Source organism: Narcine bancroftii, chromosome 4 (assembly GCF_036971445.1).
Source record: "Narcine bancroftii isolate sNarBan1 chromosome 4, sNarBan1.hap1, whole genome shotgun sequence".
NCBI classification, from domain to species: Eukaryota; Metazoa; Chordata; class Chondrichthyes; order Torpediniformes; family Narcinidae; genus Narcine; species Narcine bancroftii.
In genome coordinates this window covers 98,783,248-98,801,307 of record NC_091472.1, presented here as the reverse complement: position 1 = coordinate 98,801,307, position 18,060 = coordinate 98,783,248, and the positions used below count along the sequence as shown (strand labels likewise).

General features: G+C 38.8%; 1 protein-coding gene across 4 annotated transcripts in view; it reads right to left on the bottom strand.

Moving 5' to 3' along the window:
- Window positions 1–18,060, bottom strand: part of wtap (WT1 associated protein) — a 67,049-nt gene that overhangs the window by 15,588 nt on the left and 33,401 nt on the right. For all 4 annotated transcript variants that reach the window (XM_069932160.1, XM_069932158.1, XM_069932159.1 and 1 more), the window contains one exon: window positions 16,694–16,821. In XM_069932160.1, the coding sequence (XP_069788261.1) occupies window positions 16,694–16,821 (128 nt within the window). The remainder of the gene's footprint in view (window positions 1–16,693; window positions 16,822–18,060) is intronic.

Below are 18,060 nucleotides of genomic sequence, written 5' to 3'. Positions count from 1 at the left end.
TTCCAAATGAAGCTTGCCTAAATGTGTTGATAAAGGTTTTCATTCAACAAAGGGCTTTCCAGTTGTAGCTGGTATCTCAGAGTGATGTCTGAATAAGCCTAGCATAAAGAAATGCCTTGACATAAATTAAATGCCACACCTTTCTCCTCTGCCCCAATCTTCACAATCTGTCAAGACTTTCAAGCAACTGGTATGTTTATAAATGTTGCTAATCTTTAAATATTAAAGAGGGAAAAAAAAACTAGATTAAAACAAAAAAATCTAAATACATTCAAGTTAACTCAAGTTAAACTTTTACAATCATCTCTTCCATGGAAATAAATGGAGTTGTGAATTTGTGCCAGCACTAAACTGATCTAGGTCCAGAGGTTCCTGCCTAATCAATGGAAAATCTTAGAAAATTAACACTTCACTGGAGGACTCCACACAAAGATTGTAACCAAGACATCAACAAACAATGCCTCTTAGGAGATTCAGGGTTTCTTCATTGATATTTAAACTGGAGTCCCTGCTTTCCAACAGTTACTGAATTCTTGTTGAAAGTTCCTTTATTTTTCTTTAAATGCAATTCTCTATTGTATTCATGTTATGAAATTTTAAATAAAGTCTTCAAAAAGAAAGTTCCATGTTGGACAGGTATATATTTCTCAAGAGAGTCCAGGCCATTGCTAGACACATTTAGGATTTACAAGAGGTAGTATAACTGTATATGTAACGCATACCCCAAGTAAGCATAAATATGTGTGATGGAAATTAATATTAGAAATGAAGACAATCCAAAAATTTCTTTACTTAACAGTATAAAGATATAGTTGCAATTAAAAAAAAATTATTTGATAGTCCTCATTAAAACTAAATTCCCTTGAGGAATTTAAACTACCTTTGCTTTCGAATGTACTATCCTAATCATTTAAATCAGTTTTAATGGCATTTGACAAGGTCCCTCATGTAGGCTGATCCAGAATGTGAATATGCATGGGATCCACGTGGAATTAATAGCTTAGTTTGAGAACTGGCTATTCCATAAGAAGGCAGAGGATAGACAGGATGGTGTTAATCCTGCTGGAAGTCTGTGACCAGTGGTGCTCTCCAGGCATCTGTATTGTTGTTTGTTATGTACAGCAAAAACCCCTGGTATCGAGAATTCAAGCAATCAGCAGCCTCAAGCTACCAGCAAAGGAATAAAATAAAATAAATTTTAAAAATTAAAATAAATGAGAATAAAATGATAGGTAAAAAAATATGCAAGTTTAAAATTGTATATGTTCTCTGAAGTAACAAACTTTTGGTGAAGATGGGAGCAAGTATTCAGCCAGCAGAGTGCCTTGGTCATGCTTTGCTCATAGCAGTTGTTTGAATAAAGTTGTGTGAAACAGCAATGGCGTTGCCCAGGATGAAGAGCTGGTTGATGCTGCTCACCGTTGGGGTGATTCTCTCAAAGTATCTCCTTAGCAAGAGTTGCCTCAGTCAGAGGTTTTATCTGTAAATTGGGAGGGCGGGTAATTATCTATAATTGTTCGTCTTTTGGGCAGCTCCGTGGAGGGGAGGGACTGCAGATGCAGCAAAGGTTAAATGTTTTCAAAGAATGTGTCTGAAAATAAAGTAAAATGCTTTAAGGTTTATATATTAACGAAAGTGAAGTTTGTACAGTGTAAGTATTTTAGTCTTTTAAAGTGTTTATTCTTAATGGCAGTGAATTAGTTAGGCATTGTAAGAGTAATTCTCAAGCAACCGGAAAATATACTTTTCCTGCATTAATTGATGCTGAATACTCGGGTTTTACTGTACATAAATTTCTTTCTTTGGCTTGGCTTCGCGGACAAAGATTTATGGAGGGGGTAAATTACTTGGATGAAAAAGGTACATTTGGAGATGACACAGATATTGAAAGAGTTGTGAACAGTATTCAGGGCCATCAAAGGATATGGATAAGTTACAAATATGGGCAGGGAAATAACAGCAGAAATTTAATCTACATAGGTGTCAGGTGTTGCACTTAGGGAGGTCAAATGTACACAGGTCTCTTAGCAATACTAATGTGCAGAGGGTTCCGGGGATCCACATTCATTGCTCACCAAAAGTGGCCATGCAGTAGAGGGTCATAAAGGTGGCATATGCCATGCTTGTCTTTATTGGGCAGGAATGGAGTACAAGAGTAAAGAAATCACATTGCAGCTATATAAAATTTTAGTTAGGCCACATTTGGATGTTGCAATTCTAGTTACCCCATTAAAGGAAGGAGGTTAGAGGAAACAAGTTAGAAGAAGAGGTTGGACAAACTTGCGTTGTTTTCTCTGGAGTTCTGGAGGCTAAGAGGAGTCCTTATAGAAATTTATAAAATTACAAGGCATAGACAGACAGAATCTTTCTCGCATAATAATGTCAAATATTATAGGACATAGGGGCAGGGGTTGGAAAAGACAAATGGGGAAATTTATTTTTTAAAAACACACGTAGAATGGTAGGTGCTGAGGTAATAGTGGAATCTGATAGGATTGCAGTGTTTAAGAGGGTTTGAGAATGACACATGAAATTACAAGGAATAGAAAGATATGTAGAGCAGGCAGAAGATATTTAATTCAGCATCATGTTCAGGACAGGCATCATTGTCCAAAGGGCTTGTTCCTGCGCTGCACTGTTCTACATTTTAAAATAAATGTTTTTAGTGTCAAGAAGTCATGAGACAAGTACAAGAAACAAATCTCATGAATTCCAATATCCACAAGCATGAAATATAATGCAAAAACCATTAAATTATTAGCATTTTTATACATTTTGGACCACGCCGGAGATCTGATCATGAGTTCTCGCTCATGGTTTATTTGTTCATCATGAAGAAAATAGACATGGATATTTAGTAAGACCAAAACATGGTGCTGAATTAAGAATGGACATCCTTAAACCTTAACTATAGCGTAGTTGCTTTTAGTGGGTGCATAGTGTTAATCAAATTTGCTTCAAATAAGCATTTTTTTTTAAATTGAAAGATAAACATAAAATGCTGGAAATTCTTAGGTCAAGTAGTATCTGTGGAGACATAAACAGAGTTAATGTATCAGGTCAAATGACCTTTAATTGGTACTAGAAAAGGTAGAAACAAAACATCAATAAAAACAGGAGGTCAGTCAGCTTGTATGAATAGGGTAACATTTCAGATTTGAGACCCTTTGTCAGAACTGGAAAAATTGCTAATGGTTTCTCTTTTCAGATTTTGCCTGACCTGCTAGGTGTCATAGGGTCACAGAGATGCACAACACCCAAGGTCAGGATTGAATCCAGGTCTCTGACATGCTCTACCAGCCATTGTGCTGCCCAGCTTTCCAGCATTTTTTATTTCAGAATTCCAGTATCTATAAATTTTTGATTTTCAGGAACAAAATGAGCTTTAACATGTTTAAAAAGTGAAGATAGGGCAGAAAGGATAGAACTACAAGGACTGGGGTCTGTGGCTCCAAACACTTTTTCCACATGAAACTGCAACATTTGTTTATTGCTGTTTAAGCCCCTTCATGCTGGGACTCAAAGCATCAAAGAATATTCTGCTGAACACTTCCATTGAGCCCACATATTTGATTCCAAGTGTATTATAATGTCCACTCATTAATTCTGTGTCATGTCCTCTCGAACTTGTCCTCAGCTGCCTGTACTGCTTCAGTAAACTCCATCTCCTGACCAGGAATGTCACAGCTTCCCAGGCTGAATGTAGGTTTGAAGTTTCATGTTATTCTCAGTTACCACCTTTACAGAAGATCTTTGTCTCAGGATCACTCCATTTGTCATTTAACCTTTCTTGTCTTTCATTTTTAAAATAAACTTACCTCCCCCTTTCTACTTCAATATTGTTGAAAGAAAGTAGGTGGTGATATTAATGCAAAAAATGTGAAGTGATGTAGATTGGAAAGAAAGAATTGCAAGAATGGGAAAAGTTTGAGATATACACACAGCGTGATTGTTGGTTAATATTCAGTAACCTGAAGCATTGTAATGAGAAAGGAAATGAGAAACTATCCAAAAATTTTTTGCTGTGCCTCAGTTTAACTGCAGTATATTAACACCTTAGATAGGATAAAGAGGATATTTAACAGAATTAATTACTGATCAGTTACATGGTGAGTTCGAGAAATCAAGCAACTGTAGAATGCTGGTAAATGAGTCTACAGATGATTGAGAACTAGAGTAATACACAAATTGCTGGAGGAACTCAATAGGTCACGTAGCCTCCATGGAAAGTAATAGGCAGTCAATCTCAGTTTGGAACCTTTCTTTGAGACGAAGGTGCAAAGGGGATGATGGCAAGCGTTAAAAGGCAGAGAAGGGCAAAGAGATAAAATGACATTGGACAAATGAAGATGAAAGAAGGAAGAAAAGAGACCACTAGATGTTTGTTGGGGGGGAAGAAAGAGGGGATGGGGTTGAGAGAAAAACAAGTAGTGAGTTTGAAGTAGTGAATGAGCTAGGAAAATAGGAACAAGTGACACACAGATGGAAATAGCAACTAAAGGTAAAATTATCTGAAGTTGGAAAATTCGAAGTCCATTCTGTTGGCTTGTCAGCTAACCAAGTGGAATATGTTGCTCTTCAAGCTTACATTTCACCTCACTAGGACAGAGGATGAAGCAGAGGATAGACAGGTCTGTATGGGACAGTACACAGGTGCTGGAAAGGTAGTTGATGTTTCAGGCCTGAAACCTTTTTTCAGGAATGTCAAAAATCAGACAGGTGCCTGATAAAAAAGGGCTTGTGGGTGGGGGGAATGGGTAAAGGGGAGGAACGCAGATTAACTGATAAGAAATAATAGGTAGATATAAGTGGGAGTACAGAAGAGAAAGAGATGAGAAGTGATGGGGAGGGGACAGATGGCAAGATTGCTCTCTGATAGGACAAGGAAGGGGTGGGGAGCTGGAGGAAAGCAGACAGAGGTATGGCGGGGGTTTAAAACAGAAATTGGAGGTTGATATTAATGCCATCTGGTTGGATACCTCCAAGGTGGAATATTTAGTGTTGTTCCTCCAATTTGCAAGTGGCCTCAACTTGTCAGTACTAAGACCATGGGTATACATGTCAATGCAGCAGTGGGATTGAAATGCTTGGCTACTGAAATCTCCTTGCTTTTGCAATGTGCCACCGAGTTTCTCCTGCACTTTTGTGTACTGCACTCTACCCAGCATCTGTAGGATTATTTTTTGTTCACCAGTTCTGCAAGGAAATTGTGAGAGGAGTTAAAATGGCTAACAAATGAGAGTTCCAACATAAAATGAGCACATCGTGCAGGTGTTCGCTAAAGCCTTTGGTATCATTGATGTAGTGGAGGCCTCAATGAGCACCCCAATTGTTGCAGCCTCAGTTGGAGGAGGTGCCCATGAAACTATGCATCACTTTTTTTCCAGCAGGGACCAATCTCTTTGTGACCCCTGGTTCACACCTCCCTTCCCCATCCATCCTTACAGTTCACAGGCACTTACTGCTGCAAACAGTGAATATGTCTCCACCCTCACCTCCAAGCAGAGTCATAAACAGACCTCTCTAACCTTAAAGAGTGAATTCTGTGCTCTCAATAGCACCTCCTCCTCCCATATTCCTTACCAATTCCAGTACTCACATTTCTGTCAACCACCAGGCCCCACTAATCATCTCTTCTCCTACCAGTCTCACCCCCTTTTCCACCTTCATTTATCTATTATTCCAGTGCCTCAGCCTCTTCCCTCCACTCCTTTTCATGCTCATCTTCTCTTCCTACTTGATCTATAAAAAAAGACCCTGAGCTGAAATATTGACTATTTCTCTCAGTGGATGCTACCTGGCCCACTGAGCCACCCAGCTTCTCTTTGTTTAGATGTATAAAGTTTGCAGGGTTATGGAAAAACACAAAACACACAAGTGCCAGAGAACTCAACAGGCCACACAGCATCCAATAGGAAGCAAAGATATGTACAACCCACGTTTTGGGACTGAGTCCTTCATCAAGGAATCCCCTGTGGACACAGTGTGACCTGCTTTTGTGTATTAAACTACAATCACAGCATTTGCAGACTTTCATGTTTAACTCTATGTGAGATTAATATTAAAATCCATATTTTTTGTTTTTATAATTATAATTGTGGGATAGCAAAAATCCCTGCACTCTAAATAGTTAAAAAAAACCCAGAACAGTTAAAATTATGTATATGAAACATAGTTTGTATGTCCCAACCTCCATAACCCTTCAATTTCTTTCCTTTGCAAAATGAGTACAATGTTTATATATCAATAAAAGCTGGAAAACTTAAATTGCTTGAATGTTTTAAATATGATTCATTTTCTGTGATGAGGAATTCTCAAAATTAATTGACTGGCATAAAATTGCTTGCAGAAATTATGAGCACAATATACCATATGAAACAAAATTGATGTTAATAAGTTTTAGATAATGCTTCTTGATAGTACTATATATTTTAAAAAATGATACAGCACAGTAGAAGGCCCTTCCTACCCATGAAACTTGCGATGCCCAATTAACCCAATGCATTTTTGGTGGGTGGGAGGAAACATGAACACCCAGAGAAAACCCATGCAGATCATGGGGAGAATATATCAACTCCTTACAAACAGAACCAGATTTTTTGCTGGTGCTGCAAGAGTGTTGCAACAACTGCTCTGCTAATTGTGCTGTCCTGCTATGCTAACCGTGTTGCTATATTATTAAAAAAAGTAGCAGTCATGTTTCACTGCAATCTTTCCATTCAAAATTAAATGTGTTTACTGCCTTTCCCCCCCCCCCCTCCCCAAACACAAGCATTTAGTGAAACTACACTGAAGCATACAACAATAAATTAAGTTTTATTGGGATTCATTTACAGAATATAGGTATCATTATCATCGGCAGCAATAACACCATCCTTAATTGGCTATGGGTAGGGGCTGCTAAACCACCTTCCTGAACCAATACAATCTGCAAGGTAAAGATACTCCCAAAATAACATTTAAGTAGTGAGTTTCAAGATTTGAACTCATAGACATGATTGTTTCAACAGTTTGAGACGTAAGGAGTGGGGGGACTAGAGTTGCTGCAGTGCATTTTGTAGATCTACTCATTGTAGTGAGGGAGATAAGTACAATCAAGATGCATCTGTGTCTTGAATGTACTAAACTTTTGAGTATTATTGTGTTGGCATTCATCAAGTATTCCACCTTGATCAGTACTTTATACGTAGTGAGATGAGTTAAAGTACAAACTATCCAGATTTTATCTTGTCAGATGATTATGCCGTGAATTCAAATTATTCCTGAACATTGATGGATACTGCGATGGTAGATGGGAGTGAGGGGTGGAGAGAGGGGAGGAGAGCAGGATTTAATGACAAGGCAGCTGAATTCTGTTCATTACTAACTTGCTTTTAAAGTGCAAGACCTCAATGTTTTCAACATGCACTAGCCAAATATTTAGATTTAATATAAATATCTACAAAGAAGAATTAGTACATAATGCATTATTGCATGTCAGCAGGAGAGTTGGGGAAGGTCAAATAAAATTGAAGAGTTGTGAACAGTTACCTTGAGCCCTAGAATTATACAGAATTATTAGGCTATGTAACCTACCTCAGCTAGTCCCATTTGCCTGCTTTTGGTCCATAATCCCACTGACTGTTTCCTAACCATGCACCTGTCTAAATGTCTTTTAAAGGTTGTAACTGTTCTCGCCTCTAACACTTCCTCCGACAGTTTGTTGCACACATCTAACACTGTGGGAAAAAATGCTCTTAAATGATCTCTTTCACTTTAAATGTACACGCTCTAGTTGTAGATCCCCCAACCCTGGAAAAAAAAGTTACTATTCACCTTATCTGTCCCCCTCATGATCTTTATAACTTAATAAGGTCTCCCCTCAGCTTCCTGCATGCCAAAGTAAAAAGCTGGAGCTTATCCAGTCTATCCATATAACTCAAGAATTCCAGTCCTGGTAACATCCTTGTGAATATTTTCTGCACCCTTTCCAGTTTAATGACATCCTTCCTATAACCAGGTGGCCAGAAAGGCATATAAATCCTCCAAGTCTGGTCTCACCAATGTCTTGTACAGTTGTAACTTGACCTTCCATTGTAATCTACTGGAAAACCAAGAAACTCTGCCCACAGACTTCCCATTTTTATACATAGGGCTAAAATATCAAGTAAAATTTGGAATGAAGGGAAAATAGATGACAAGTTTCAGGATCAGGCTGCATGTTTCTTAATGCTGAACATGGTTCAAAGTCAATGCTAATAGAATATAGTGGTGCAGGCTCAAGAGTCAGAAGGGCCTATTACTGTGCTGTATCCCTACCCCCCCCCCAAACAAAACAGTACAGCACAGGAAAAGGGCCTTCAGCCCACAATGTCTCTGCCAATCATGATGAGAAATTAAGCTAACAACCCCATCTGCCTGCACCTAATGCACATTCTCTATGTTAATATGTCTATCTACTGTATATAAACATGTAATATTGTCAAATATTGTGGATAAATTTTTAGGGTAAAATTTAGGGGTCCACTATTACATAAATACTTCTTTTGACCACATTAAGTACTTGCATTGTTCGGAACATCTGGAGGTCAGATGAGTGGGTGGGCAGCAGGAACCAGGTGGTAAGCTTGAGAACAGGTGTCAGGATCTCAGATGGGTGGGTGTCTGGAGCTTGGATGGGTGGGCATCCTGGGCCTAGGTGAGTGTGTGGTCAGGAGCTCAGATGGGCAGGGCCTAGATAGACAAGAGCCTGTGGTTGGGGTGTCAGGATCTCCGGTGGACGGCCGAGACCAAAAATAGGGGGAGAGGGGTCGAGTTTTACATGATATTGGCTATTACACGCGTATATATAGTAAATGCCTTTTAAATGGGTTCAGAATCAAGGGCCGAGGGCAATTTGGATGCCTCAAGCTCAGATTCACTGCCAGACGTGACAGGAGACAGTGCGGCTATAGAGGTTATATGAAAATAGGAGGTGGTAGGATAAACTGATACTTGATATCCCCGAAGAGTCTCTTTTTCTTCTTTTTATTGTCTTGATTGTGGTGCTGTACTGAAGCAACTCTTTGTGTCTCTTTACAGGGCAAACAGAGAGAAAACTATTTTTGTGTATTTGAGTGCACAACAATAAAATGAATCTTGCTTCCACTACCTCCTTGGCAGCGTGTTCCAATGAATGTGAAAAACAGTGCCTCAAAATCTTTCCCCTTCTCACTTAAATCTACGTACTCTTGTAGTTATATTTCCACCTTGGGGAAAAAGTATCTCATTGTCTACTTTTTCTAGGCTTTTTTAAGGTACCCCCCAGCCTTCAGCACTCCAGAGAAAATAATCAAAGTTTGACAAACCTCCCTTGACAGCTTATATGGACTAATTCAGGCAACATCCTGGTGAACCTCTTCTGTGCCCTTTCCAAAGCCTCCATATCCTCTTTGCAATGCAGTGACCACAACAGCACACAATACTCTAAGTGTGGACTAGTCAGATAGCTGCAACGTGATTTACAACTTTCATGCTCAATGCCCCAACTGATAAAGGCAAGCTAGCTGCACACCTTTTATTTTAAACCATTTTACCTACCTGTCTTTTCACTTTCAGGGAGGTGTGGACTTTTATCTCTAATACCTCTCTTAACATCAATAATCTTAAGACCTCCCAAAGTGCATCATCTCACACTTGTCCATCAACCATTTCTCTGTCAATATTTTCAATTGAACTATTTTATGCTGCATCTTTTGACAACCTTCTTCATTCTTTATAACTCCAGTTCTCGTGTTTGGAAATTTACCAATCGTGCCATAATTTTCACCTGTATCATTCATATTTAATCACAAACAATAAAGATCATAGCAATGATCCTAATGAAACACCACTGGTCATGGACATCCACTAACCTCTGTCTACTTGGGCCAAACTAATTTTGAATCAAGAGATCATGGATCCCATGTCTCTTAATCTTCTGGATTAGAATACCATGAATACTAAAGAACATGAAGACAATATTCATTGCCCTACCTTCGTCAAACATCTTTATAATCTCCTCAAAAAACTCAATCAAGTTCGAAAGACAAGAATTGCCCCACACAAAGCCATGCTGACTATCCCTAACAAGTCCATACTTTTCCAAATACAAGAAATCATATGCTTAAGAATCCTCTCCAATAGCTTCTCTACAACTAATGCAAGGCTCACAAGAGAATAATACAGTAAAATCTCAACTAGCAAAAAGGAAAAAAATAAAGATAAACAAACAAATAACTAAACTTTTAATGAATAAAAATGAACAAAAAATTAAATAAAAGTGTAAAACTGTAAAAGTAAATGTTCTTAATGCAGATCTATTAGTTAGTCTCAAGCAAACACAAGATCCACATATCCACCAATTCCGTAGTTGCCAGATACTGGAGGTTTTACTGTATAATGGATTATGTGGACAAATGTGAGATGTTGCACTTTGGTAGGAAAATCAGGGTACAACTTGTATGGTAAATAGTAGGGAACTGTGTGTGGAGTGCAGCAGACAGAGGAATCTGAAAATACACAGTTATAATTCTTTGAAGATGCTGCTATAGGCAGATAGAGTCATAAAGAAAGCTTTTGGCATATTGGCCTTCATAAATCATAAATTGGGCTCATGTATTCAAGTACTGAATATACAAGTTCAGATGTCAATGTCATACAAGACATTGATGAGGCCAAATTGTAGTATGTGTAGTTTTAGTCACCTATCTACGTGAAAGATAACATTAAGATTGAAAGTATGTGGAGAAGATTTACAAGAATGTTGCCAGGACTTGAAGAGCTGAGTTTTAGGTAAAAGTTGAATAGGTTGGAACTTTATTCTCTGGAGAATAAGAGAATGAAGGGAAATTTGATAGAAGTGTACAGAATTATGAGGGGAATAGACAAGATAAATGCAAACAAGCTCTTCCCACGAAAGTTAGGTGAGACAAGAATTAGAGGAAACTGTTTGAAGGTGAAAGGTGAAACGTTTAAGGGGAATAATAGAGGAAACTTCTTTACTGTGTGTGGAATGAGCTGCCAGCAGAGTTGATGGATGTGGGTTTGATTTTGATTTTTAAGAAAAAAATTGGATAGGTAATACAGAAGAGGGGTATGGAGGACCATAACCTGGGTGCAGGCTGACAGGACTAGTGAAGTAAATACTTTGGCACAGAGTAGATGGCTGAAGGGCCTGTTTATGTGTGGCAGTGTGCTAGGGTTCAATAATTCTTCTGAAATAAAGGAACAACACCAGCTACTATTCAGTAATCTGGGATCTCACCTGTTGTTTTCGAGGATATAAATATCTCAATAAAGACTCCAGCAATCTCCTCTCATGATCAGGCTCTGGGCATTTATCCACCATAATGTTCTTTGAGACTCAACACCATTTCCTTTTTGTTATCAACATGCTTCAGGACAGCAGTATACCACGCAATGATCCCCATTTCCTTCTCCTTGGTGAAAATTGATCCAAATTTCTTGATTAATACCATTCCTACTTTCTCTGGCTCCAAGCAGAAATTTCCTTTGTATCTTTGAGGAATTCTATCCTCTCCCTACTACCCTTGTTTTTAAACAAATACAATGCTTCAGAATTTTCCTTAATCCTATTCATAGGATATTTTGTGGTCCCCTTTTGTCCTTGATTCACTGTTTGTCTTCTTTCTCTTCATATTCCTTAAAGGCCCTGATTTCAGCTGTCCAACTCTTATACGTTTCCTTTTCAACTAATTTTACAACATGCATAGAAACAAGAATGTATACAGACTATGTCTGCACTACTATCAGTTCTTTTTAAAATCATTATTCCAAATGTGGATTTGTATTTAATAACAGACATATTTGACTGCAGAGTTTATGACACCTTTCAAAACAGATTGAAAGATCAATGAAAGATAATGTTAATATGAAGAAAATCCAGGAAAAACAAATTTTTCAGTTGACAATTTTCTTGGATTTTTTTTTTGATAAGGGCAGTTTATGTTGGTTTTATAAATATTTATTCCACTTCCCTGCCAAGTGAGCAAAAGAGGCAGAGTAAATATGTGTAGGTGTACATTTTGGGTCCAGTGACCATAATGTTATTAGCTTCAAGTTATTTATGGAAAAGAAGTTTGGTTGAGATTTTAAATTGGAGGAAGGAAAATTTTGTAGAAATGAGAAAGGATTTAGGAGAGGTTTAGGACATGTTGTTTTGTGACAAGGGTGTGTTGGAAAAGTAGATGGCCTTCAAGGGTGAAATTTTGAGAGTGCAGAGTTTGTATGTTCCTGTTAGGATTAAAAGCAAAGTTACTAGGCATAGGGAACCCTGGTTTTCAAGGGATATTGATGATCTGGTTAAGAAAAAAAGGGAGATGATAAGCAAGTATAGGCAACAAGGTGCTTATGAGGTACTTGAAGAGTATAAAATAAAGCAAAAAAATACTCAAATAAATCAAGAAGGTAAAAGAAGACATGAGGTTGCTCTGGCAGATAATATGAAGGTAAAACCGAAGGCATTCTCTAAGTATATTAAGAGTAAAAGGATAGTAAGGGACAAAATTGGTCCCCTAGAGGATTGGAGTGGTCAATTATGTGTGGAGCCTCAAGAAATGGAGATCTCAAATAGTTTTTTTTGCATCAGTATTTACTCAGGAAACTGCCATAGTGGATAAGGAAGGAAGGAAAATAAACAGAAGGGTCATGGAACAGATGGATATTGAGGAGGAAGAGGTACTTGCTGCCTTACAGCAAATAAAGGTTGATAAATCACTTGGGCCAGATATGATATTCCCTAGGACCTTAAGGGAGACTAGTGTAGAAATTTCAGGGGCCCTGGCTGATATATTCAAAATGTCCTTAGCCACTGGTGAGGTGCAAGAGGATTGGAGGGTAGCTCAGGTTGTCCCATTGTTTAAAAAAAAGGGTCCAAAAAATTAACCAGGTAATTAGGCCTGTGAGCCTGACATCAGTAGTAGGTAAATTATTGGAAGGAGTTCTGAGAGACAGGATATATAGGTACTTGGACAGTCATCGGCTGATTAAGGACAGTCAGAAGGTTTTGTGTGTGGAAAGCCGTGCTTATCAAATCTTGTGGAATTTTTTTTGAGGAGGTTGTCATAGGATGGTGGATGAAGGAAAGGTTGTGGATTTTGCCTACATGGATTTTAGTAAAGCTTTTGACAAGATTCCACATGGGAAGTTAATTCAGAAGGGATATGACACTAGGTATTCAAGGAGAGGAGGTAAACTGGATTCGAAATTGGCTGTGTGAGAGAAGGCAGAGTGTGATAGTGGATGGTTGCTTCTCGGATTGGAGGCCTGTGACCAGTGGTGTGCCTCAGGAATCCATGTTGGGACCATTGTTCTTTGTTGCATACATCAAGATCTGGATGATAATGTTGTGAATTGGATCAGCAAGTTTGCTGATATACAAAGATAGGTTGTGTTGTGGACAGCGAGGAGGGTTATCAAAGCTCGTAGAGGGATCTGGACCAACTAGGAGAATGGGCCAGAAAGTGGCAAATGAAGTTTAATGCAGACAAGTGTGAGTGAAGCATTTTGGAAGGCAAAACTGAAGTAGGAGATATAAATGATAAGGCAATGAGGATTGCTGAGGAGCAGAGCAATCTAAGAGTGCAGATACATTGTTCCTTGAAAGTGACGTCGCATGTGGACAGGGTTGTAAAGAAAGCTTTTGTTATGTTAGCCTTTATAAATTAAAGTCTTGAGTATAGGAGTTGGGATGTTATGTTTAAGTTGTTTAAGAATTGGTAAGGCCAAATGTGGAATATTGTATGCAGTTCTGGGCACCTAACTACAGGAAGGATATCAATAAGATTGAAAGAGTGCAGAAGAGATTTACTAGAATGTTGCCAGGTCTTCAGGTGTTGATTTACAGGGAAAGATTAGGACTTTATTCCTTGGAGCGAAGAAGAATAAGGGGAGATTTGATCGAGGTTTACAAGATTATGAGAGGTATAGACAGAGTGGATGCGAATAGGCTTTTTACACTTAGATTGGGGGAGATAAATACTAGAGGTCATAGTTTTAAAGTTGAAAGAGGAGGGGGTTAGGGGGAACATTGGGGGAAGTTTTTCACTCAGAGGGTGGTGGGAGCGTGGAACGAGCTGCCATCTGATGTGGTGAACACGGGCTCTATTGTGTGTTTTAACAGTAAATTGGATACATAGATGTGAGAGGAATGGAGGGTTATATTATGGGAGCAGGTCAGCAGGACTAGGAAAATAGTGGTTGGCACAGACTAGAGAGGCCAAATGGCCCATTTCCTGTGCTGTAGCATTCTATGGTTCTAAATATTAAAATATCAGGTGACAAACCTCTTGGAGGATGAATATTTCGGAGATTGTGAATACAGCTCTCTGATCTTTAGCACAGCTGTGGACAAGAATAGGAGGAGATAATGTGTTCAATTGGGGAAGGGCTAATTACTATGAACTTAGAAGAGAAAATCGGGAAAAGTTGTTCTCGGGGTAAAGCATGGCAAAAACGTGGAGGTTGTTTAGGGACCACAAGCGAGATCTTGGATAGGTTAGTCCCAATGAGAGGAAAAAGATGGAAGAGTGAAGGAGCTTTGGTTGATCAGAGAGGTGAGATAGCTAGACAGGAGGAAGCCTGAAAAAGGTTTAGAAAACAAAAGTCAGGAGGGCTCATGAGAAATATATGACAGCCAGGAAGGAGCTTTAAAAAAAAAAAAACCAGGGAGAGCAAAAAAGGGGCACAAACAGAGCTTTAGGTTTTCCTTAATCACCAAGGTGTTCAACACATACATGAAAAAAGTGAGGGTAGGTCCAATTAGGAATAGGGGAGGGGGGGGGGGGAGGAAATGGGACATATCCCTGGAAACAGTGGAGGTAGGGCAGCTCCTAAATGAATACTTAGCTTCAATGCTCACGAGGGAGAGGGGCCTTGGTGAAAGTGATATCAGTATAGAACAAGCCAATGTGCAGGAGCATGTTATGGATAAGGAGGAATTGCTGAATCTTCTTAAACCTATTAAAATAGACAAAATTCCAGGACTGTATACCCAGGTTATTACAGGAAGTAAGAGAAGAGATTGCTGGAGTGTTGGCAATGATCTTTGCATCCTCCCTGGCCACAGGAGAGGGAGCAGAGGTTTGAAGAATGACAAATGTAGTCCCCTTGTTTAAGAAAGGGAAGAGGGAGAATCCTAGGAATTATAGACCAATAAGTCTTACATCAGGGGTGGGCAAACAAATGGAGAGGATTCTTAGGGACAGGATTTATGAACATTTCAACAAGCATAGTCTTCTCCGGGATAGTCAGGATGGCTTTGAGTGAGACAGGAAACCTTGACTGCATGGATTTGGAATTGGCTTGTCTATAAAAAGCAGAGGATAGTAGGAGATGGAACATATTCTGCCTTGAAGTCAGTGACTAGTGACATTCTGCAGGTATCTTTTTTTTGAACCTCTGCTCTTTGTGATTTTTAGAAATTACTTGGATGAAAAAAAATTGGATCAGTAAGTTGCCGATGATACAAGGAGTGGAGATGTGAAAAATGTAAAAGGTTGCCATAGGTTACAACATGATAATAGCCAGGAGACTGAGTTGGGCAAAGAAGTGGGAGAAGGCGTTCAATCCAGTTAAGTATGAGGTGATGCATTTTGGAAGGTTGAACTTGAAGGCAGAGTATGTGGTTGACAGCAGGATTCTTAATAGGGTGGGATCCAAATCCATAGATCCCTTAAGGTTGCCATGCAAGTTGATAGGGTGGTTAAGGTGGCATATGTTGCATTTGCCTTCATTTGTCAGAGGATTGAGATCAAGAGCTATTGGGTGGTGTTGCAGCTCTAGAAAATTGTGGTTAGACCACACTTGGAATATTGTGTTCAGTTCTGGTCACTTCATTATAAGAAGGATGTAGAAGCTTTAGAGAGTGTGCAGAGGAAATTACCAGGACATTGTCTGGATTGGAGAACATGTCACATGGTGCAAGGAAGTTAGGGCCGGGGCTTTTCTCTTTGGAGCATTGAAGGACGAGGTAATTTAAAAGAGGTATACAAGATTATGAGGGGCTTTTATAAGGTGTACAGCCATCATCTTTTCCTGTGTTGAGAATAGCAAATACCAAAGGACATGGATTTCTGTTGAGTGAAGGAAAGTTAAGGGGAGATGTCAGAGATACATTTTTTTTTTGCTCAGAGAGATTTCCTGGGGGTGGTGGTAGAAGTTGGTACAAAAAGGACATTTAAAAGACTCTTAAATAGGCACATGGATATAAGAAAAATAGGTTATACATGTGAGATTGGGAAAAAATAGATTGTTGTAGGTTTCCATAGGTTGGCAAAACATGGTGGGATGTGCTGTGTTATTCATTACACAGTATTTCCCTGTATCACTGAATGCATCAGAACTGTGTGTGAAGGATTTAAGAATTCCAAAATCATAACTTTAGAGGGAAATATTCTTGTATTTGATAATCTTTTGATGGAATTCTGCAAGGGGTGTAATTATGTAAAAATGTTAACACATGTGGAACTGAAGGAGAAAAAGAGCTTTATTGACTTTGTTAAAAAATTTAAGCTTCAGAAATGGAGGCATAAAAAAGAACAATTCTAATTTCCTTTACATATTGCCTATTCTTTTTCATTCTGATTCAAGAACTAGAATCCAGTGCAAGAAATTAGTACACACTGACAACTAATAAAAAATTTGAAATGATTCACATCCAAAATAAAATACTGACCGTACACTCCTGCATTTCATGTTCCTTGGTAGCTAGCCTCATAAGTAGGATGTTCTCCCTTCGGGCAGATTCATGTTGTTGCTGCTTTAGTTTTTCTTCTGACTCTCTTAATCCACTTACATCATTTGCTGTTGACAGAGTGCAAACAAATGCACATTATCAAATCCTTGTTCAAAATACATCCTTTAATGTCAGGTAATTTTCAAAGTTATGACTTTAAAAGGGCAAGATTACATTTTTTTTGGTCCCAAATATATCTACTAATTCTGAGGCAGTTTTTGAGTGTATAAATGTACATTTTAATATTGTTCACTCTAAAATTACTGCTCTCAAACGTTCAAGCTGGTTTTATGCCAATTAAAACTCAAGGACTTTGTCCTTTTACAGATTTCTAGGTTAGGCAATGTTTAAGACGATGATGATCAATATTTAATCATTGCATTTGACAAAGAAAATATCTCAACTTTCTAATAGCTGCCATCATACTTAATAGGAAAGTCTAACATCCTATCCCACTCCAATGCATCAGTTTGATATCCTATTCTGTTACAAAGAGGACCAATGCAAGCTTGAGAAACAATACTTCATCTTCCTCCTGGCACAGTGCAGCCTTATATTTCTGCTTGTATCACTCATTCATCTAAGACACGGGCTCAGCCTGTTCATTGATCTTCAACAAGCCCCTCCCTTTTTTCCTCAATTTTTTCCCCCTCAAAGTGGAGGATGTGCCCATCCTGATCTGTTAGACTTTTCTTCTTGCCATGCATTTCACAATTTCTACATTAAATTTTTTTTTGTGAGACATACAGCACGGTTACAGGCCATTTTGGTCCTCGAGCCTATGCCACCCAATTAACCTACAATCCCTGCCATGATGCGAACAGTGGGAGGCAAATGGAGTCCCTGGTGGAAATCCACACAGACACGGGGAAAACTCCTTGCAGACAGCAGAGAATTCAAACCCCAGACCCAATCTCTGTTGCTGTAACGTTAACTGCTGCACTAATATGCTGTCCCTTTTCTTTTGACTATGCTCTCACTCTCCAACTGATCCCATTCACTCAATAGCTAAATAATCTTATTTACAGTTTAACTCTGTGGTCAGCTCTCCCTGCAACTTAAGCTTCTTTAGGGCACTGAGGAGTGCAGTAGAATAGAGAGATCTGGGAATATAGACACGTTGTTCCCTAAAAGGGGCTTCACAAGTAGATAGTTGTAAAGAGAGCTTTTGGCATATTGGCCTTCATAATTCAAAGTATTGAGTATAGGAATTGGGATATTATGGCAAAATTATACAAGACATTGGTGAGGCGAAATTTGGAGTACTGTGTGCCATTTTGGTCACCTCACTACAGGAAAGATATCAA